The 23,551-nt window shown below is 36.9% G+C and overlaps 2 protein-coding genes across 3 annotated transcripts in view; one reads left to right on the forward strand and one right to left on the reverse strand.

Annotated features, from left to right (window-relative positions):
• Positions 1 to 304: 304 nt before the first annotated feature.
• ahi1 (Abelson helper integration site 1) lies at positions 305 to 14,571 on the reverse strand. Of its 2 annotated transcripts, XM_015395960.1 has the most exons (26): positions 14,484 to 14,571; positions 13,767 to 13,885; positions 12,461 to 12,948; positions 12,225 to 12,322; positions 11,944 to 12,130; positions 11,637 to 11,829; positions 11,478 to 11,561; positions 11,203 to 11,388; positions 10,954 to 11,106; positions 9,814 to 9,946; positions 9,555 to 9,678; positions 7,856 to 8,085; positions 7,051 to 7,160; positions 6,809 to 6,927; positions 6,554 to 6,684; positions 6,325 to 6,465; positions 4,828 to 5,021; positions 4,662 to 4,707; positions 4,478 to 4,530; positions 3,070 to 3,187; positions 2,525 to 2,583; positions 2,351 to 2,413; positions 2,116 to 2,278; positions 1,959 to 2,032; positions 778 to 866; positions 305 to 638 (listed from the first exon to the last, which is right to left on the reverse strand). In XM_015395960.1, the coding sequence occupies exons 1-26, from the start codon at positions 14,491 to 14,493 to the stop codon at positions 467 to 469; spliced, it is 3,537 nt and encodes a 1,178-aa protein (XP_015251446.1). In that variant the 5' UTR covers positions 14,494 to 14,571; the 3' UTR covers positions 305 to 466. The 2 variants fall into 2 exon arrangements, with proteins under 2 accessions (XP_015251446.1, XP_015251445.1); XM_015395959.1 differs by lacking the exons at positions 305 to 638; positions 778 to 866; positions 1,959 to 2,032; ... (3 more) ...; positions 3,070 to 3,187; positions 4,478 to 4,530 and adding an exon at positions 5,419 to 5,472 and having other exon boundaries at positions 4,600 to 4,707.
• A 2,080-nt stretch (positions 14,572 to 16,651) lies between these two features.
• Positions 16,652 to 23,551, forward strand: part of LOC107098340 (vacuolar protein 8-like) — an 11,679-nt gene continuing 4,779 nt past the window's right edge. The window contains exons 1-5 of the mRNA XM_015395973.1: positions 16,652 to 16,841; positions 17,337 to 17,456; positions 21,303 to 21,422; positions 21,578 to 21,697; positions 21,957 to 22,076. Coding sequence (XP_015251459.1) covers positions 16,652 to 16,841; positions 17,337 to 17,456; positions 21,303 to 21,422; positions 21,578 to 21,697; positions 21,957 to 22,076 — 670 coding nt within the window. The remainder of the gene's footprint in view (positions 16,842 to 17,336; positions 17,457 to 21,302; positions 21,423 to 21,577; positions 21,698 to 21,956; positions 22,077 to 23,551) is intronic.

Genomic DNA, 23,551 nt, shown 5'->3' on the forward strand with positions numbered 1-23,551 from the left:
GATTGATTACACTGGTTTAACGTTCATAGACTGAAAAATGTTGCCATAAAACGGATCTCTGTTGTTTTTGTCTGATTAAATATCTTCATGGTTACCAATCCTGGCTATTTATTTTACACGACTCACTAATTTACTTGAATTATTGTTCCAAATGGGGTTTATATTTCAGTTCAAATGAACTTCAAAGTTTAGCAAAGGTTTTATCGGTACATTCTTATTCTTTAATAAATGCATTTTATCTCCATAGTGCATCATTTTTCAAGTTTAAATTCAGACTCAATTCAAATTCTTACAAAATGTACTTTTTTTGTATTTACAACGCTGGTATTGCATTTCTCAATTTATACAAAAGCGACAAAAATACAATTCTGAACAATGCATATGCTTTCAAAATAAAATGAATAAACAGTCCAAACCACCTGCTGTAATTAAGTGGGGTAGGGATAAACTGTTTTTAAATAGTTCATTAATCAGGCTGAAAAGCGCCGTTAGCCTGGCCTGCTGGCCTCTTTGGTAGCGGTCTGCGGGCTGGTTTGGCTCTTCTCCTGCTTCTAGCCGAACCTGAAGCGTCCACATCTGAGAAGGTCGACTGAGTCAAACCTGCTTCTGGCTTTTTCACTTTCTTTTTTCTTCTAGTTCTGAAAGTAAACCATATTAAAATTACAAATCGGACTTAACTTTTTTAAGTTGCATCTCAGCAACACTTCTACCCCTATGCAATATACAGAAACAACGCTTAATGAATTTAGAAAAACTTAAGCAAATGAAGCCTCTTACTTGGCATCAGTTAGCTCTGGATCGGTGTCTGAAAATGTTGGCTCAGAGAGAAACCTGAGTTCCCCAGAAGAACTGACTGCAGCACATACCTTGGAAATGTTAGTAAGAAAACAAGTAACCAAGAGGGAAGGATGCAGAAACACCAGTTAGTTAAAAGATTCCCAACAGATATATCTCCGTCATGCATTAAACTCTTTCAATTATCCAAATAAATAACTAGAGTGAGCTGCTCACTGTAATTTCTTATACAGTACAGATCAAGGTTGCAATAAAGTGGCAGGAAGCTGTAAACCCGCATCATTTCTGCACCATCAGTCTATTCTGCTTTGATACCAAACAAATCTGATATGAACTCCAGGTTGGAATAATTCAATTCAGTTTATTTCTATTGCGCCAATTCACAACACATGTCATCTCAAGGCACTTTACAATTCAACCAGATCATCCAGTTAGATTGGTTCAAAGTTTTCTATCTAAGGAAAACCAGCTGATTGCATCGACTCAAATACGATCCTTCACACTAAGCATACTTGTAGCGACAGTGGAGAGGAAAAACTCCCTTTTAACAGGAAGAAACCTGCAGCAGAACCAGGCTCAGTGTGAGCGGCCATCTGCAAAAGCAGCCGTAAAAGGCGGCCCCGTCCAGGAAACACACAGCCAGGAATAACAAAGGTTAAAGTCTGTGGAGATAATAATCCTTAAGGACGGTAAATGAAGCTTGAATGATAAAATAGTGAATAAGAGAATAGACAGCCAGGAATAGTACACCCAAAACATGATTAGCCTTCATTTTCTACTCACCCCCATGCTGAACAACACTCTGGAGTACTTTTTTGANTCCAGGAAACACACAGCCAGGAATAACAAAGGTTAAAGTCTGTGGAGATAATAATCCTTAAGGACGGTAAATGAAGCTTGAATGATAAAATAGTAAAGAAGAGAATAGACAGCCTTAGTCCTTGGTGAATTCTCAGCCCTGTTCCAACAAAACCCAATGAACTGAATTGTATTAGGGATCAGAATGCCATTTAAACATGTAAACCACAAAAAAAAAAAAAAAACATCTAGCAATGGGTTGTTTAATTTGGATAAAAGCATTTAAAAGAAAAATGAATAGAATCCTATTCTTTACTCATAAAACATAACTAATGTAGATCATTTCTGTTATCCTGGCGTCTTACCCTTGTGGGTGTTGACCTCTCGGCCTTTTCCATTGAAGCTAGCCCTTGCTCTGCGGAATCTTCATTAAACTCACCTGCGAAAAATAATTAAAAAAGGTTTGCAAACAATATCAGTATAATAATTCAGACTCAAACCCCCAAACTGTTGGCCTCTTACTTTGATCTACCACATAAGAAGCAAGGAAATATCCCTGCAGTCCGTTGAGCAGGGATCCAAACCACCAGGTGTCATTGTCTTTGTACAGAACTTGGATCACGTCACCGCGCCGAATGGTGAGTTCATCAGATCGGTTCGCTCTGTAGTCATAGAGAGAAACGACCTGGAAAAGAAACAGGAAACAGTGTCTGGAACCAGTGAAGGATGGAAGCTCAGTGTTACAGTGGAAACTTACTGTTTGTTGAACAGGGGCAGAATCTGGGTCATAAAAACCTGAAGAGGTTTGGTCTGGGACAGTCTATTGTAGAAAGAGAACATTACATTAAACCTATGATTGTATTTTTTAAACTGTGGACCATTTTGCAAAGAGTACTTGACTGAAAAAGGACAAGAAGCTCATAAAACGTACTGCGTGTAGTTTTAAAGATGAGGCTCCTTTTAGCCTCCGACTGATTGGACTGAAGCTTCCTAGAAACAAAACAAAGGTCAGTGAAAAGAGAAGAAAATATCTGCCCACTAATACTTGTCAGGTTTCTCTCTTCTCTATAGTTCATCCTCCTTCAGGGCCATTAATACAGGTATCGTCACATCAGCATTAATCTTTTTTTTTGCGCAATTCTGGCATATAGAAAGTCTATGACAGGACTTTTCTTCCAGACTGAAGGTCCATTTTGAATTTGAGATTTACTCAAAAAAAAAAAAATAAACTCACAACTTCCTTGAGGCAACCAGTGTATGTGCAATTTGGAGATGTGTCACATCTGCAAATCGAGAGCTCTATATTTTATCTTTGAACTCAGCTCATACCTGTGTCTGGTTATTGCTGATTAATAATATGATAGCACTTAGAGAGTCCTCTGTGAAAACGACCTCAGTTGGCAACTTAAGCTTGAAATAAAAAGTTGCTTTTGATGAAAACAATTAGCTAGGTAGTGAACCGCACAATACACTCACGGCTTTGTGCGTTTAGAGCTGCTTGCGGGATTAGCTGGTCTGCCAACGAACCGGAGAGCTGCAGCTTGGAGTGGGGTGAGAGCAGAGACGGAGGAAGTAGTGGGGCATTTAGTCCTGTCTGGGGCAAACGTAAAAGTTATTTGCAATGAAAATAAGACATTCCACTATGCAAGGTACTGACCTGGAAGTATATTAGTACAGCTCATTTAAAAAGTATTTCTTACTAATTTAAAAAGGAAAATTCTTTTTTACATGTACAACACATACATTATTTGGTATGACTGAAATATTTCATGCAACAGCCATATACATTTAGTAGACTGAAAAAGAATATTAGGAAAAGGTTCAGTAGCATGGTTTTGAATGTGATGTCATCTACTCCTTTTGGTCCAGTGTGTTTTCTGAAGATCACAGTCAACCATCTATCAGGAATTTTTGGGCCACTTCCTATTTCAGTGTATTTTTCCACACTGTCACGTCTACTGAAAGCTGCTGTTGGGTTCAAAAAATTGTGACTTCATATTGGACAAAAATGAATCTGACACACAAAGGGATTTTCAAACACAGCTTCCTGCAGGAGGAGAAAGGCTGCCTGCTCACATTCCAGCACCTTTCTGCCCCCCACTAGAATAGCAGAGTCTTTTATTAACAGAATATGACACAATGGGTGGGTCTTAGGACAGAAGACCCTGCAATGATTATCTAGCTGGATGCAGGTCATAAAACAGCATGACCCTGCTTTATGACCAACTGGCTGGAGGCAGGTCATAAAGTGAAATCCTGAAATGACCCTGTAATGTCTAACTGGCTGGAAGCAGGACTTCAATGTTTCATATGCGCACACATCAACTTTATAATTACCATTGAATAATCCTAACAGCTGCTTTAAAGACTACGTGTTTCTGTGTTTCTCTGAGCAGCAAACCTCCCTTAATTTTATTCATGCAAAATGAGCCCCAACCAAGAAACAGACATCATTTTTTAGAACCATACATTGTCTTATAATATTCGTCCTCATTGATGTTATGTCAAATTTTATTTTTTTAGACTGAATGGTGGGTTTAAAATTTCTGAAAGTTGTAATTATCACAATTAAAATAAAAGGATGTAATATTTCACTAATACATCTACATAATCCTTTTTCACTTTCTGAGGTAAATGGCAAAAATACAGAACCTTTTAATGACATTATTTTTTAATCCGTTCTACACATATTTATTCTCCCATATCTCTAAGGTTAAATATTAAAAAACAGATGATCAATTTGAAGCAGCAAAGACTTTAATGATTAATTATTGAGATTTTGATTAATATTAATTCATTTGTTTCCCCAGAATTCAAAATAAAAGCTAATGGCAGCTAAAATGTGACGGAATAAAGATTAATAGTATACTGCTATTAGACTCACTGTGCCAACGTCAGATGTAAAGCTCCTGCTTGTTTGACTCATGGCCCCTTTGTCTGCAAATAAAAGTCAGTGTACATGTATATATTTATGTTTTTATTAAAAACAAAACAGAAAACCATACATGAAGCTACAAACTCTGTTAGTTGCTATATACAAAGTTTGTTTTTCCAGATTAGCAACATACCTTGATCAAAGCTGAGTCCACTAGCTGAAGCTCTTCGATGTGGTTCCTGCATATAAGAAAGAATAGATCTGTTCCTTAAGTGATTATAATAGAGAGCAATAACTGATATTTACAACATTAAATGAAATAAAAATCAAATCTGGGTTATAAAAAGAGTCTCTCTTACAAGAACTGAATCCAACCGTTCTTTAACAGACTGCATTTTCAAGGCAAGCCTAGCTGTGAGGGCAAACTGATCCATGGCTGAAGGAGTCGGCGTATCCTGCAGCATCACCGAGTCTGGAGTGTTTCGCACGGTTTTGGTGTCTAGAGACGCCGATCGGCTCAATGCCTTCACGTTCGGCATCTCCAGCTGGGAAACTGTTGAACAAGGAAAAAACACATTCATTTGATGAATAATCCTTCCAAGCTCAGTGAAGCAGCTAATTTCAATGATTCAAATTCACCATTCTACCTACCAATTTCTTTACATGTGTTGTCACTTAACATTTTTAAAGATTTTTTTCTTAGTTAATGTGAAAAAAAACAAAACAATGGAATCAGCTTTCTTAAGAAATGTCCTAATTAGTAGACATTTTTATAAACAAAGGAATAAAAGACTTTTAGCCTGACACAACCCCAGCTGACAAAACAGAAACAACCCTGACAGCTGGAATAGACCAACCAGCAGGTGGTGCTGTTGTCTCATTTAGCAGGTGGATCTATCATGTCTGTATTTTAGCTATAAAACTGACTAGAAAGGAAAAAAAAAACAAACCAAACGACGATGCTGTTCCTGCATCCCCTCTTGTAATGCCTTGAGTCTGCCCCACTATTGGAGGAAAAACGCACATCGCCACCAAGAAGAAAAAAAAGGGCAGTCACAACAGTGGGGAGGGGGACTGAATGTTAGGAGACATGAGAACTGATGGTCACAGCTTTTCTCCATCCAGTCTGTCTTAGCCCAAAGAGGCAGTAAAGATTTTTGAGAATTTTTGGTCTGAAAACTTGAAAAAGCAATCCTTACAGGTCCCTCATCCATGCTCTCTGCTGCGCTACAGTCCTCACTCCCCAGCATAGCCTGCTGTGGACATGCAGGGTAGCAATCAAGGCTACCAAAGGTGGATAAACAGCTATGGTACACTGATAGGGAACGAACAGCAATGCTTTACATGGACTCACAGCTGCTTGAATATCAAATGCTGTGGAGGGAGGAGTGTGAGCAGCAAAGACCACCAGCATGACTGGCTTTGATTGACTGCTTCTGACTGGGAGCTGCATATTAAGGTCCTTGGCAGGAAGCAGACAATATGTAAAACTTTCTTCTTTAAGATTTCTACAGTACCTGTAAGCTAGATTGTAAATTAGAATCCAGAAACAGTTTAGTTTCCAGATGTGCAAAGCTGGTAGAGACTTGCAGCTGTAGACCCAATAAATATTCAGTCTAGTTCTGACTGAAGGGGGCTTACAAACCAAAGCACATACACTTTTTTTAGATTTATATTTGGAAAACATCTCAAGTTTGGAAACACAGTCAATCACCTTTCTTTATAATCATTTGCTTCCCTGCAGAAGTCTGTCCCATAAAATCCCAATAAAATGAACTGCATTTAATGGTCATAACAAAATAGAAAGGAGGTTATATAAAGGAAAACATTGTAGATTATTTGTTAGAGACACGCACCTTTGCGATCGTACAGGTACACATGGACAGGTTGGCTCTCACCGAAAGCACAGAAAGCTACCATGTTCTCATGGGGATGGAAGGAGACGCCATGGAGAGCAGTGCGGTAACAAAGCTCTGAGTACACGGCGAGCTGGTCTCCTGGGAAAGCAAATAAAAAAATCAAACTAGTCTAGTTAGAAAGCGGTTCACCTTATATTTCTGGGTTTTTTTTGTTTTTTACTGTAACCTGTGTCGGTATTCCAGACGTATGCCATCCCATCCTCACTACCAGAGAAGATGAAATTTCCACATGGTGTGAAAGTGCTGTATATTCTCTCTCTGTAGTTTGTCGCACCCGTGTACTTCTTGATGGCCAAACTAAAATAAGGCCCATTTAACACAAGGAATTATTCAAAAATCCCGAAAATATAAAAAACATCAAATGTTACTTTTTAAAACCCTGTTGAAACGAATTGATAAATGTCTTGTGTGATTCACTTACATCCTTAAATCCATCATCCTGAGGACGCTGTCTTTGGCGTTGATGAGCAGACACCGCCCATTTGGATGGAGCTGCAGCATGTTGATAGGGATACCACTAAGGTCGCGCTCATCTATTTTCTGTCATTAGCCAAAAACAGAAGAAAAAAACATCTTTGTTTCTTTGTAAATAACATCTCCCATTTTGGTTTAACAAATCTTTATCATATTACATAATCTTTTGAAGTAATATCAAACTGGTACCATTTCTATGGACCAGTTATGGCATGGATGCTGATGTTGTTTGCTGGGATTTATGGAGGTTTTCCACACAATGATGATCCCGCTGTTGTCTGCAGAAAACATTCTTCTCCCTATTGACATCACATATATATTTATATAAAAATATAAATAATCATAAACAAAAACAAAAAAAAACACCCCAAAAACTTTAGAATTATTTGGAATAATTAATAAGGCATAAGGAATAGTTGCGTTTGCAGCCCACTTATTGTTCCCCTCAGTCTCTTCAAATAATAAGCGAATCATTCTTTTGTTTAAGTGGATCCCAGTTTCTAAGACTTTTAAGCAGCGGTCAGTGACTTCCTGAATATGACATCACATCATTACATTGATCAGGATGGTCATTATTTTAGCTATTTATTTTAAATCGAACTAAAGCAATGATGCAACAAAAATTGGCGATGTGGCTTCTTCTCGTCTCTAAAACAATCATTTTAGACAATTTGGGGCAATAAGTGATTAACAGGTTATTAAATATATATATATAATATATATAATATAATATATATAATATAAATATTCTAGCTAAGAAACTTTTATTTACTCCCTTGGCAGATTTTTTTTAAAAACATGAATCATATGATCAAATTTAAGAACTTATTTCAAAAGGCAGCTTTTTTTTTCACAAACCACTCAGTAAAGGTTGATATTACAAACTGTGCCATGATTTCTTTGTCTAATAACCAAATAATCCTCAACATCTGCTGCATTAAAAGACGCGTCAAACATTAGCATTTGTCTGCTTCGCTTGCGAGTTCAGACGTACCTTCAGAGTCAAAACAAATGGTGTTGATGAAGCTGCTGTGAGCCTCGAACTCCTGCAGCATCTGTCCGTTCACATCTTCCACATCAAGTCTCCACACTCGGATGAGGCGGTCATAGCTGCCAGTCACCGCAAGGTTCTGGGCGCTGGGATGGTACCGAGCACAGTATACGAAGGATGGGTGAGGCAGCACCTTCTGGGCACTTTCTAGAAGCCTTTCTACATTCCACTCTCTAAGAAAGAAGAGAATGTAAGCGACAAAAACACATAGTAGTACCTATACACTCCTGATCAAAATCTTAAGACCAGTCAAAAAATTGCAAGAATTTGCATTTTGCACTATTGGATCTAATGTTAAAAGAAGAATTCAGCGTAAGAGACAGAAACTTTTGAGCAGGGAATTCATTGAAAACTGCATTTATGCTCAAACATGATTTTTCATGATTTTTTTTCTCATCAGAGAAGACAACTTTCTTCCACCTTTCAATGTCCCATGTTTGGTGCACCCTTGCAAAGTCCAAACGGGCAATTTTGTGGCGTTGAAGAAGATGTGGCCTTTGAAGACGTTTCTGAAGCCCTTCTCTGGCAGATGCCGTCTGATGGTTATTGGGCTGCAGTCAGCACCAGTAATGGCCTTAATTTGGGTAGAGGATCGTCCTGTGTCTTCACGGACAGCCAGTCGGATCCTGCGGCTCAGAGCTGGTGAAATTTGTTTGGGTCTACTAGTTGACTTTTTTGTTCCATAACCCTCAGGATCATTTAAAAAATGCAAAATGTCTTACTGCATCCACCTCAGCAGCGATCGCACGTTGTGAGAGGCCTTGCTTATGCAGCTCAACAATCCCACCACGTTCAAAGTCAATGAGCTTTTTTGCTTTTGCCATCAGGAGGTCTTGACAGTGTAAAGATTTGACAGAAAATTAAATGAAATCCAGATTTTTGCACAGCTTTTGGCTTTTAAAGACTATGGTCTTAAACTTTTGATCAGCTGAAAAAATCATATTTGAGCATAAATGCAGTTTTCAGAAAATTCTCTGCTCAAAAGTTCTTCTCACTTGCACTGATTTTTTCTAGGGATGCACGATATTGGGATTTTGGCCGATATCCGATATGCCGATATTTTAAAACTCATGTAGCCGATAACCGATAACGATACCAATGTTAAAGCTGGACAAAAATAAGTAGTCATTGAAAATAGCAGTTTTGTTATCCATTTCTGACACTTTGAAAAATAATATACTCAAATATATTTTCATATGCTGATATCAAATTGATTTTTAAAAACGCGGTATCGATCTATTTTACTTTCAAAATCTCGTGAAATGTATCAATATTTTTCCCTCGTCTTTAGAAGTTTTTAAGTCTGTAAAAAAGAAGTTTTTGAGGAAGAAGAAGAAGTAGTATTTATTTTTACTTTTTTTAGACTTTAGAAACTCAGAAGCTGATCAAATATCGGGTTAAATATCGGTGGGGTGGCCGATGTCCGATATTCAGTTTTAAGGCCGATACCGATAGGGGGCCGATTATATCGTACATCCCTAATTTTTTCCTTTAAAATTGTGAAGCTCTACTTTGAACCTTCTTAAGATCCAATAGTGCAAAATGCAAATTCTTGCAATTTTTTGACTGATATTAAGATTTTGATCAGGATTGTAAATGTCCTGTTTTTCCCTTTTATTTACATGAGGGAACCTAGACTCACCTGACAGTTCCATCTGAGGAGGCAGACAACAGGCTTTTATCATCTATGGACCAGCAGAGATCATACACGATTTTCAGATGACCGTTGAAAGCAAACAGAACTTTACCAGACGGGATCTCATACACTGAAAAAATAAGAGGGTCCACCAAAGTTGGAGATGATTGTTTCTCAGAACGGTAAAAAGACCAAGCTGAGAAATGGAGGCGGGACTGAAAGCAGCTACAGTAGCTTTGTACAAAGGAGCATCAGCATCGCTCACCAATAACAGGGAAGGCATCTCTGTCAGCACAGGCAGCAGCCAGCATGGTTCCAGCAGGAGAAAACAGCACCGTGAAACAGCCCATCTTACCACCCCGGAAGGATAAAATGTGCTTGTTAGGAATCCGACAGACCTAGAACAGAAAAACCTTTGTAAGTTGGATTTCTTGAAAATCTGGCTATTTATGATGCAAAATGTAATGGTTTTCTTTGTTTGTTTGCTTTTTTCATCTGATATCATATAACAAAACATCACTAAAGTTTTCACCTATTTTTTTCCAACATTTTGTTGCAGTACAACCCCAACCTTCAATGTATTTTATTTTCTATTTTGTGTGACAGCTGTAGTACATATAGGGCTGAACCAATTAACCAGATTCATACTGATTAATCAATATTTTAAATAATTGTCAACTAATTTAATAATTGATTAATTGTTAACTGGAATATAGACACTCTAAAACATCCTTTTAGCTACTAGAGCTGTAATCACATCAACATTATAAAAAAATATATAAAGGTATAGTGGTATAAAGATATATCCCTATACCTTTAAGATAAAAAATTAAATAAAATTGTCTGTCAATATGCTCTATTCAGAACTCCATAAGTGGAAAAGTTTGAGTCTCACCAGTTTTAGCTTCGTAAAAAGTATTCTTTAAAGAATCTTTGGCTATGAAATCAATCGATCAATCGAAAAAATATCGACAGATTAATCGATTTGCAAAATAATCGTTAGTTGCAGCACTAAGTATATAACTGTCAAGTGGAAATAGAATACTGGACATCCACCTCAACACAGTCAAACCTGGTGACGGCAGCATCATGCTACGGGCTTTCTGTTTTTCGATCGGTGTAGAAGAGAAATGCATGGAGGTAAACACAGCTGCTAAAGGCTTGAGCTTGGAACAGAGATTCAGGGAAGAACCACCCTAGAAATAACAGCAGGACTATCCTGGTGTAGCCCAGTCCACATTTTCATGTCTTAGGATGGCCCATTAAAAACACACAACCCGTTTCATTAAGAATTTGTAGTAAGAATTGAAGATTAACGCTCGGAAAGGTTCTCCATCCGATCTGAGTGAAATGTTTGGTAAACAAAAATTTTTTTATACAAGGACGAATGTTATCATGCAACTACCTGACCAGGCAGTCGGCTCCATCTCAAGATGGGCTGCTTGTTTTCAGTGGCGTGTGTCAGGCTTCTCCTGGTGATTTCGTTTTGCAGTTCACTATAGGAGGTGCTGCCTCTCTCCTCCTGTAACGCCATCATAGACCGGATTCCAGGGTCCACCTAAAGAAAAGAAAAAGAATGATCAATGATCAAAATCAAATACAGAAAAGAGGAAAAAACTAAATTAAGTTAAAAACGACATAAGAACAAACTTACATGCTCTGGAGGTTTGATTCCTTTCACAGTGACATAGAGCGTGGATGCATATTTGGTTCTCGGATACTTCCTCCACCACTCAAACACCTCGATTGTTTTCGGTTGTCTTTTTGCCCGATGTGGAGGACAGAAAAGCTGAAGGCGGAGTTTGCTCTCAATGTTCAGAATCCCGTTTGCGCCAACGAGCTGAGGGTTGGAGGAAAACTCAAAGAAACCCTGAAAAATGCCAGATTACGACTCGTTTTTTGCTCATTTTTAATGAATAAAAATCTTACCTTAAGAAACGCCCAAGCAATCTTCCGAAACCCTCGCTCATCGTTTTTGGCTTTTGCTTCCTTCATAGTCATAAAATCAAGGATCTTAAAAAAAATAAAACCATATTACCAGAAAAATATCCTCATAGGAGGTAAGTTTGGGATAAAAGTGTGTCTTACTTCAAAGAAGAGGATTATTCTTGGGGCTGCATCTGATTGCTGAACAAAGAAACCGAACCGTTCGTTGAATATGATCTGCTCCTGCCACTCAGGGATAATGGATTTGTTCTTCTTGAAGTCAAACGGCTGCGTCATGATTGGCAGGATATGGTCCACATTTTCTCTTTCATAAAATGAAGAGACATGACGATGGCTTTGAAAACAAAGGAAGAGCTTTACTGTACAGCGTTAGAATAAACAGAAACAGGCTAACATTAACACTAAAGCGAGCTAAAGTCATGTAAAGTCTTAGGATGTTGGTTCTCACCAGTCCTCTTTCTTCACATATTGCCCTGTGTTTTCATCAACAATATGGATCTTCACCATGGGGTGTGAGATCAGTAAGTCTGTCATGAGGCGATCAGTTCTGTGAATAAACACTCCCAGAACAAGACTGTCATCAAAGGTCTGTTTTTCGGAGTCTCCCGGATCTGCTTCACTCTCCTCTCTGACATCTGAAAGATTGGGGGAAAAAAATCAGGCAGGAGTTTCATCCGAATCCATATATTTTAGGTTTGATTACAATTTTGTACAAACAAACAATCCAACCTGAATCAATATGCTTTTTCTTCTTCTTTTTCTTCTTTCCCTTTGATTCAGGTTCATTTTCAGCATCAGCCTCTCGCGCAACGTCTTCACTTTCATCTCTAACAGTGAAAAAATGATTACTATTTTTAAAATGATTACAGGACTTTAAAACTAGTAATTTTAAAATGCTGCTTAAGCTGAGATATTTTGCTCTTTTATATTTGAGAAAACCACATAATAAAAACCATAAGACCCACCCTTTATCTGATTCAGCGGTAACAGGTTTGAGCTTCTTCTTGTTCTTTTTCGTGGTCCTCTCTTCTTCCTGTGCTATCTGCTGCTGGTATTCATTTAGCAGTTCATCTTCCACATCCTCCACCCTGTTCTCTGCTGGAACCTTTGTGTCTTTGCTTTTTCCTTTCTTACTCTTCCGTTTAGGTACTTTTCCACCACGAGCATCTTCTGACTCTAAAGTATGTTCTGGCTTAGGAGAATCTCCGTCCTCTTCTTTTTTATGTGCGGTGTTTTTATGTACAGGCAGGGGAGGAAGGTCCCTCCTGCTTTTCCTCGTTGCTTTAGATGTTACACCCTCCTCTTTGCTTTTGCTGGTGTTGACATCAACCTTTTCTGCGTCTTTATTCTTTTTGTGACGTGGGCTATCCTCTTTCGAATCGTGTGAGTTTTGCAGAACCGTCTCATCATCTTCTGCCTCGTTTTCCACTATTTTTTCTTTCAGACTCTTAAGCTAACAAACAGAATGAAAACAACAAAATTATTAGAATCTTTGTTTTCTGTTAATGAAAATTATGTCCATTTAACTGCTTTGCCTAAAAGAGGTTAAACCATGTCTGTGTCTTCTGAATTCAGGCTAACATCTTTGTCTTTCTCTTGTCAACTCAGGGGCAAAGTTATATTTATTAGATCAAATGTCAATAAGAAAGTTACATCATAAATGCATGCTTTTCCAAGACACTGATACAGGTGTAATTTTACTAAAATATTCTAAAAACTAAACTTTCATCTTAATAAATAGAAACAATTTAAAAAAGGTGAAGATAGCAAAAGATAAATGCTGACTAAGCAGCTACTAAACAAGAAAAAACATTCAAGCTTAACTAAAATGTGAAGCGTCCTATTTGAAAAAGCCAAATTAATTTGAAAGAAAGGTTTGATTGTCAAACTGGAAAAGATAAAGCTATTAAGCCATAATGACAGAAGCAATGTTTGGACCCACTATGTGGAAAGGATTCCTAAAACATCTAAAGCATCTAGCACTATTTAGGAAAAGAAGAATTACAAAAATATCAAAACAGGGAACATTAGATGGTTACACAGGCTCTTTGTATATATTTCATACTGCATCTAAAATTCTGTCTGTGTGATTTAGAGATGTATAACCCTGCTGTATGTTACACAGTGATATAAGTTAATGTGTGAAATTGTCTGTTTTTTATGCCATTATGTGTGCTCTTCTAATATTTCTGTGCAAAAAAAAAAAATCTTTGTAATGAATGATGTGCTGAATCAAAGCACTAAAGAAAATGCATGTAACAAAAGACGTACCACAGTAGTTTCCTTGGCTTCAGTCTTCTCCTTCTTGGACTTTTTCTTGTTTGATTCCGTATATTTCTTGAAAACTTCATTAAATCTTTGCCGGGTGTTTGCCCGCTCTTCACCCACAGCTAGAAGAATTTACATTGTCTTTAACAGGAGTTATCTATGCCTTCTCCTACAAAATAACAGTGAACAGATAAAACTAAAATACTCAACACGATTTCTGAATGGGGGAAGGGGAGAGGCGCCATAATGGTTAGGGCATAGAGCTTTGAATCCTGAGGTTTTGAGTGTGAAACCCACTCCCACAGACTGGAACTCTATCTCTGAGCAAGACACTTAACCTCACACTGCTCCCTGGATGCCCCACTGTGGCAGCCCACTGCTCCCCTAAAGGGAGCAATGCAGATTTAAATATATCCAATGTGAGATCAATAAAGTTCAACTAATTATTTATCTGCAGTTCTAATTTAAATTCACTTTTATTTTAGAATAAAACGTTATGATAACATTTTAATGTAACATGTAATGTAGCAACTTTGTATTCCAGTAATGTGATAAATATATTAAATAAAAAAATCACTTTTATGGTTAAAATAGACAACACAGGTGGACCCATGAATAATAAAAATTCACTAAAATAAGTTTCATAGTTGGTCCAGCTATAATCATTAAACTTCTATTTAAATATTTTGATGTGAAAACAGTAACAGAAAAGCAACTTACCTCCTGGCATTGTTATACAATGTGATGTTTCTTAATCTTTCTGCAAAAATAAAACAATAAAAAAGAAAGTCTTCCATCACAACTCATATACTCCGATGTGATATTTTTTGCGTTTCATTGACAAAGTAATCAAACAGAAAAAACAAGGAAAAAAGGTTTACATTTCAGTTGTTAAATGTTAGACTAAGTCAAACTGAATTAAACAAAAAAGCAAAACCAAGTTAGCGGTTGGCTAATTAACGGCTAGTTTTCCAAGTGGTAGCTCGCCTTGCTAATCTGACACAGCAACATTTACATTCGAAAACAAACATCTGAGCCTCAATATAAACAAAAAGCAAATAAATGAATTTAAAAAGGCGTGGGAGTTACCTACAACAGTACAAGTATGTAAATCTGGAGCACATTGTACTCCAACTTCCACAACGACGCTACTTTGGTTTCCTAGCCAACAAGGAAGGTGAGGGTGGAGTCAAAGTATAAACAAAGCAGAACCAACCAATCACGTCTAAGGAGATAAAATACGTAGCTACGCATTAAGTGTAACATTGAAATTGCTCCGGCTACGGACATATTTTCAAGGCCCCCTTGTTCTTTGTACTCACCAGCATAGATATCCATAATAATTATTATGGATATCTATGCTCACCAGCACCAGTTTAGCCACTTTGCTGTTTGTGAATAATTTTCCCACTTTCCTTTTTTAACTATCAGCATTTACTTTACAAGTCATTCGAATACATGTCTGTGTAGCGCACATATTCGATAGCCGGAAGAAACTAGGGACGGTTTGTCCTTTGCGCATGCGCAATTTGGAAAACTCAGGTTGATATGAGCTTCCGACTGAGATGTGCTCAGATTTTTTTTTAAAATAACAAAAATATTTAATAGTTATTGCTTATATTGAAAGTTAAAAACCAACTATCATAAGAAAGGGTATAAAAGTAGAAAATGAAGCCGTGACAATGTTAAACACCACGTTGCTGGAACGACTGAATCTCAAAGAGAAGAAAAAAATAACTTTAATGAAATATATCAATGAAAAAAAAATTAAAGACATCACATTAAATATATAAAAAAAATTAACAACCTCGTATAATAATAATAATAATAAACAGTTTTGTTGAGGTTTAGTTACTGCTCATAATTTATAGCTTTCAGTAATGCATCACTGAAAAAGTTGAAGCATTTATCTATTACGAGTAAAATACTGAAAAAAGTCAAACATTGTTGCTGTTCATTCAATATGTTTTTTGTTTATTTTTTTGCAGTCAGCTTCAGCAAAGAAATGAAACTGTCCTGTTTAATGTAAACAATACAGACGGAGAATTGGTCCCACAACAGTTCAGTACCTTTTCTTCTTAACTTGTAAAATATTACTACACAAAAAGATAGGTTCAGCCAATCTTCCATATTTTCAGCATGTAGATTCAAGTAACGCCATTCTTAATTTAAACATAATTTCTAGCTTCTCTAACAACCTATATCATGTTTCTATTTTCTACATAACAACCCTGCACCTTCCTGCCCAAAATGATTGAACAAAAAATAAACTGATTGAGAACCCAACATAAATAAAATACAATAAAGAACATGTTTTGTTGCACTGTTGCCTAGCAGCAAGACCCGATTTATCCACGTCCCTATTTCTGCATGGAGTTTTATTGTTCTCCCTGAGCATGCGTGGGTTTTCTCCGGGTACTCGTTTCCCCTCCACAGTCCAAAAAAAAAAAAAAAAACTGTTAGGTTAACTGGCATCTCTAAATGGTCTCTGTGTTGTCAAACTGTCCAGGCAGTAAGTAAACAGCAGGTGGACAGGGGCCTCACCGCGACCCTGACGTAATAAGAACATAGTAAATCAATGAAATTTGCAAAATAAATTTTTTTGTCAATGTTTTGTAATTTGCAACTTTTTAATAAAGTTTTGGATTGAAAAAAAAATGCAAAATACAACAAGCCTGTAAAATACCCTGACATTTCTAAAATGTGAGGTATCACAGAGAAGAAAAGAAAAACAAAACATTGTTTTGATTAACGGAATATGAGAGTTGTGTGGGAAAAAAAAAAAAAAAGTTCAGTGATAGGCGCCAGAGTCACGTGACTTGTCGAAAGGCGTGTCCTCCTGCAGGTTCTTGATTTAGACCTGTGTCATCACCTTTTGTTGTGCAGTCATGGGATCGCTGTTTTGTGAAAGGTGTTCCCGATTGCTCCAATGCTTCACCGAACGTCTGAGGAAAGTTTGGACAGAATTCGAGCTCAAAATCCAGGAATTCTTTAGGGAAATTGCCCATTGCACCTGCTTTGGAGATGCACCTGACAGGAGAAGGGCTCAGGATTTATCATCATTACAGCTCATACATGGTAAGACTCAGAACTGTTCAGTTTAAGATATGACCATCAGTACCTATGCTTCAAGTTTGATGATGATTACTTTTTACACACAGTCAGAATCAATTAAACAAACATATTTAAAAACATCAGTGTTTGTGGAAACTGAAGTCAATGAATAGTTACAATTTCAAAAATACAACTTAAAAAAATGTTTTTGAAAGTATTTGATTATGTTTTACAGCTTTATCAGAAACTTAATTTTTTTCTAAATAATTTTTTTTTAAATAATTTTAAAAGTCGACCACAAAAGGTAATTTCTTTAAAAAGCGAATTGCTCACTGATTGCTAAAGTTTAGTTTAAATGTTTTGAATTCTGTTTAGTTTTTTCTTTAGCTGTGAGCCATATGTAATATAGCCTTTTGTAAAATGTTTTTTTTTTTGTTTATTAAAATTCTATGATTAAAAATGTTTGTCAATAACTCTAATTTATTGAGATATAATTATACAAATTCTCCTTTTTTTCAGGTGATGAAATTCAGATATTCAATCAAAGAAGCCTCCAAGCGCTGGACCGACTTTCAGTTTCTCAAAATGCTGATCTGCAAATGACTGCTGCCATATATTACCTTTACATCAGCCATAACTGTAAGGACTTTTGCTTTATTTAGAAATCCTTATTATAGCATTGATCTTCAGGTGAAGGATGTTTAAAATGTGACTGCAGTTTGCACTTTCCCCTCTCAGGAGATAACAGAAAAGACCAGTATGCAAATGTTCAACTGTATTTTTGATGGCCAGCATGTGGTTCATTTCACTTAGGAGAAAAAAAAACAAGGTTTTCCTTTGAAAACATAATATTCTGGATTACTGGGAATTAAAATGCTTTGAAGGTTTTATGGAATATTTTTAATGTGTTTTTTATTGTTTTGTTTTGTTGGAATCTTGACCAACACTTAAAATACACATTAAATGGTCGTGTATAAAAATATTTGGATACGCTTTTGCCATAGTTATGGTTAAAGAAGTTTTTATTGGCTTTTAATTGTTGAAAAGAAATGATAAGAAATGTTGGACCTGCCTGATTGATAGGAGTTATGGAAGCCCTAGAGGGAAAAAAAAGAGCAACAACTTTTGTTTCCAAAGGTGCTGCTATTCAGTGGATTAATTTCCTATCTGCATGTGTGATCACCTCTCTAAAATATGCTGTTGTTTAAGACCTTTACTGACCTTTACCTTTACTAAAAGGGTAGGATTAAATAAAGTTAAGGAGGAAATTATAAGAAAAGAGGTTACACAAGTAATCCCTGCCTATCAATTTAGTAAAAGATATTGTATCATCTCAAACAAATGTGCTGTACGTGAACTATGTGTGTGCAATACTCTGAGAGTTTAAAATACACCATATTGGTCTTAATAAACCTCCGTCTGTGTGATTCTAATTGTGACATAACGATTGCACAATTGGAAACACACTGAACAACTGTGATATATCTGGGACGACAGCCAGGAGAAAGCAGGTGAAGAATAATGTAGCAGAACAACATATTTTTTGCACATTTGGCTCTGAAGGAAACACAACTCTTTTAGAATAATCGCCTTAGGACAGACGGGATCATGGTGGAGAAGGACCTTGTATGGAGGAAATACTTTAGAGCTGATTAAAAAAAATGGTCTCATAACTTATTAAGCATGGTGGAGGAGGGGTGATGATTTGGATGTGTTTTGTACCAGCAGGACCAGGGCCGCTTTTAGAGTTTTGAGTTAAAGGTATAGTGAAGGATTTTCACAAATTCCTGAAAAGACCAGCCCTCTCCACATGAAAAAAAAAAAAAAAATGCACATGCACCCTTAACCTGCTCCCAAGGGAATGCTTATGGAGCGCGTGCGAGAGCGTGCACGAGCGTGCACGAGCCCATTTCTCCTCATGCACGCTCTGTTTAAATGTAGCTGTTTGCATAGTTCATACAAGCTTTTATTCCTTAAGAAGATTTGCAATTTTTTTTCCACTCTGTCAGACTCACCAGCGGTAAGTGAAAATGGGGACGAGTATGTAGGACGGCCTTATCTAAACATATCACCAGAATGATTAGCAATTAGGAGGACCACTTATTTTGATGATATATGTAGAAATATTCTTGTTAACTGTGAGGTAATCTGTTTTACTGTTATGGATTTTCTTGGAATTGAGTAATGAAAACTGCAAATTTAGAAAAACTATAAAATGTCACTGTAGTTCTGAACATACTTTTCTATAATTAGCTAGCTATGACCCCCATATACATTGGGACTGCAGTTTATAGATCTGTTTTTTTTTGTGTGTTTTTTTTTTGGCACTGGTACCTTTCCCTGATACATTGGCATCCTTAAAAAATCTTTACATCACTACTACTGACCTCACATGACATGAACCCAATGGCATTACTATCGGTAAGCAGAGTATTCAGTTGCTTAGGGGCCCCTGACCTCTTAGGGGCCCCGTCACTGACACCTGGTTGGGCCCCTACACAGTTGTGGACTAGGACGTCTCTTTGCAGATGTAATGGTGCAGAAAATTCCTCATAAACCCACCTGATACTACGTTAACTGACCGGACCGTATTTTTTACCTCAACACATCCGGTTGACGGTTGGTAAAAATACACTCATATAATATGTTTTAAACCGCAATAAAGAACTTAAAAGAACAATGTATTTGAGTACTTTATTTTTCAACAATACGACTTGGAATTATGGAACAGCGTAGATTAAAACCATAACTGTTGCCTACAACACTGCAAAAAATGTAAAGCTAAATAAGTCATTTTTGCCCAAATTAAGTGCATTTTTTCTTGAATTGAGGAGGTAAGTGAGACACTTTGCCAATGGAACAAGACAATTTACATTTAAAATAAGAAAAAAACAATTGCTTTGTCTCATTTTAAGTGTATATTATCTAATTATCTTGTTTTAGGAGTAAAAATACTTATTCCATTGGCAGATCATCTTATTTACCTGCTCAAATTAAGGGTAAATACACCTAATTTAAGACATTTTTAAGTTATTTCTAGATGTTTTTTGCAATGAATGTGTTTGTGACGATGGATACCAAAAAGAGGTACTTAAGCGGATTCCAGAAAAGAAAAAGCAAAGAAGAGCTGCTGGAAGAACAGAAAAAAACGTCCCAAAAAATAATGTTGCTTACGGACCTATTGTTGTGAGGTTGTGCCGTTGCATGAACTGTTGTACTAAAAGTCATTGTGCTGTAAAATAGTCAGATTTGGTTCAAGGTTGACCTCCCAGGCTCATGCCCCCAATGGTTAAGACTTGAATTATTACTACCTAATAGACCAAATAAGAAGCATGACATACCTAAATACTACATAATGACTCGTTTTGTAGTTTGTTCTGATTGACAATCTTCTTCTGTCCATAACACTGCAAAACCCATCTAAAAATTAGAAAAAATTTCTTAAATTAAGTGTATTTACCATTAATTTGAGTAGGTAAATAAGATAATTTGCCAATGGAATGAGTAATTTTTGTCTTAAAACAAGATACATAGATAATATGCACTTGAAATAAGACAATGCAATTGTGTTTTCTTATTTTAAATGTAAATTATCTTGTTCCATTGGCAAAGTTTCTCAATTACCTCCTCAATTCAAGAAAAAACACACTTATTGCAAGAAAAAATGACTTATTTAGATTTCAATTTTTTGCAGTGCAACTGTCTAGTTTTCCTTGAGATTTGAAGCTTTCTGCTTAAAATGTACCTAAAGAGCTCCACTTCTGTAACCCTACTGTATAAATTTATGTGAATAGCTTATACTTGCAATATGTAAATGAGGGATGTAGAAACTGAGTTTTTTTTATTTTAGAGGGTTTTTTTTCTTTTACAATTTTCAGTGAGATTTTTTTATATCAGCTGTGCTGCTGCCATCAATGCCTTAGTTTATAGATGTTGGAGTTTGGCCTGGTTTTCAGTGTGGTCCTGTTTCTCTGACCGTGACTGGCTGGATGTGCCCTCTTCATCCTCTGACATGGGAGCTGGCGGAGCTCGTCTGCCTGGCTGTGTGTTTCCTGGACGGGGCCGCCTTTTACAGCTGCTTTTTGTGTCTCTGTTTCTGTCTCCTTGAACCCCAGTGGGCCTCAGCAGATGGCCGCTCACACTGAGCCTGGTTCTGCTGGAGGTTTCCTCCTGTTAAAAGGGAGCTTTTCCTCTCCACTGTCGCTACAAGCATTTTTAGTGCGAGAGACTGCCTTCCAGTGGAGAAATATTGAGTCGATGCAATCAACCTCGTTTTCCTCAGATAGAAAACTTTGAATCAATGTGACTAAATGATCTAGTGAATTGTAAAGTACCTTGAGATGATGTGTTGTGAATTGGCGCAGTATATATAAACTGAATTGAATATAGTCCTGATTTTATTTTTACTCGCTAAGTCTTAGGAATGAAAAAAATTCCCCTTTGCTTCTGGAACTTTCTTCTGCTTTCTGCCATTGTCTGTTTCAGTGAAATCCCCTTTACCAGATGCCTTCATAGAACCCATCATGGCTCTTCTTTTATCCCCTCATCTGGACGTTCAGAAGACAATTTCCTTTGCCCTGGTCAACCTCTTAGTGAAAAATAATGGTAAGACTAATGTTTTATCATGCTTTTTTAAAATATCAAGATATATAATAAACATCTATCTTTAAAAATGTAAGTATTGAACGCAGCCTAGCTAAAGTTTTGGTGAATAAGCTTGATGGAATGGCTGCTATTTCTGCGATGAAATATGATTTCAGTGTGTAAAGCATCAGTGATCGAGATGGGGATGTTGGTGCCGCTGTTGGAGTTGTTCCAGTCTGGTGATCCCACTGCTCTTTGCCACTCCTGTGCCTGTGTAACCCTGCTGGCCTCCTCAGGTCTGCAGACACACGTTTAATTTGACCTCTTCATGAAAGTAAATACTTTCTAATAAATACTAAATACTACTTTATACTCATTGAAATCTTCCTGATTCAGGTATATACTCCATATAGATATGTGGCAGCAGAGTTAATAATAATCCTGCACTTTTCCTCAGTAACTGCTAAAAAAGGGGGGAAGTAAGAGGCTTTTTTGTTTTTGTTTTTTTTTTTTGGCGAGGGCAGCATCAACATTTTGTTTTTACTTTTGGTCCAGACTCAAACCGAGACGCCATATTGGTGGATGGAATCATACCTTTATTAGCTTTGGCTAAATCCTACGATCCAGCGGTACAGGAGAACGCAGCATGGGCTCTGTTGCAACTCACCCAGTCAGGTTATTATTATTTTTTTTTATTCTTCATTTTATTCATGTCCTCATACAGTGCCCTGCAAATGTATTTGTTTATCTGGAATTTCTCATGTTTGTCATTTTTCAGTTAGTATGTATGGCACATTAGAGAAGTTATGGGCAAAAGTATTCAATACAAAATCCTTAATAGATATTATACTCCTTCTACACTTTACAAAATGGGTATTGGCAGAAATGATCATTGTTGGAAATGCCAAATTGCTAAAGATACTTTCATGCATGCCCTTGGGAATGTCTAGTGATTGTGGAACAGTGTTTTAGGTTACATGCAGGGTTGGTTATAGTGTAATCTACCCAAATCATCTGAACTTTGTTTACTTGGAGACAAAACAGAGATGCCAATATTAGATAAACACTCTTTTAGAGTGTTAAATACTGCATTCTGGAAGACCTCTCAACTCTCCCGACACTTAGAATGTGAAAAGAAAGAATGACTGAAAACGTGGTGTGCGAAAAATTACTGGGAAGACTCCTATGAATTAAACCACGAAGGAACTATGGGACACTTTCTGCATCTAGATGTCTACAATGTAACATTGACATCAGTTGTTTTTCCAGATCTAAACTGAACCTCACTGTTTTATGTTTATTTTTAGTTATTTAATGTTGTTATAAAATACTAAAACTAAATAAATATTATTAAATATAAATAATTTTAAAATAAAATGGTATGTATGGCTTAAAGCTAACAACACAAAACTGTATGAAGCAGAGTAGTGGAGGCATCATGCTGTGGGTATAGTTTTCTGTAGTAGGAGGTCAAGAGTTGATTTTCAAGATGGATAATTTCATAATAAATAATAATAATTCATTTAATTTATACTGCACTTTTCACCAAAAAGGCCTCAAAGTGCTACAAAAAAAAGCATTTAAAAAAGCATTAAAAAAGAAATACATAGAAATAAAAGAAAAAAAATATATATATATAAAATAAAATAATAAAAGCTGTTTTAAAAGAGAAAAAAAGAAACATCTAAGGTGGACCAAAAGTTTTGCTAAAAAGAAATGTTTTAAGGCCTTTTTTTAAACAAGGTGTCAGGGAGGGAATTCCACAGACGTGGGGCAGCAGCACAAAATGCTCCATCTCCCTGAGTCTGGTTCTGGGAATGTGGAGCAGGTTTGAGTGAGTGGAGCGAAGGGAGCGGGACGTGTTCTGTGGCTTGATAAGTTCTTTGAGGTGGGGGGGCGGGGCATGTCCATGGATGCATTGATGTGTGAGGAGGGAGACCTTGTATTCTATCCTGGTGGGGATGGGAAGCCAGTGTAGCGAATGGAGAACGGGGTAATGTGCTCATGTTTACGCACTCTCATCAGGATCCTAGCTGCAGAGTTTTGAACGTACTGAAGCCTCTGCAGACTCTTTTTAGGGATCCCAATGAGAAGTGCGTTGCAATTAGGGATGCACGATATAATCGTCCCCCTATCGGTATCGGCCTTAA

This window comes from Cyprinodon variegatus, unplaced genomic scaffold (genome assembly GCF_000732505.1).
Source record: "Cyprinodon variegatus isolate N-32 unplaced genomic scaffold, C_variegatus-1.0 Scaffold770, whole genome shotgun sequence".
NCBI classification, from domain to species: Eukaryota; Metazoa; Chordata; class Actinopteri; order Cyprinodontiformes; family Cyprinodontidae; genus Cyprinodon; species Cyprinodon variegatus.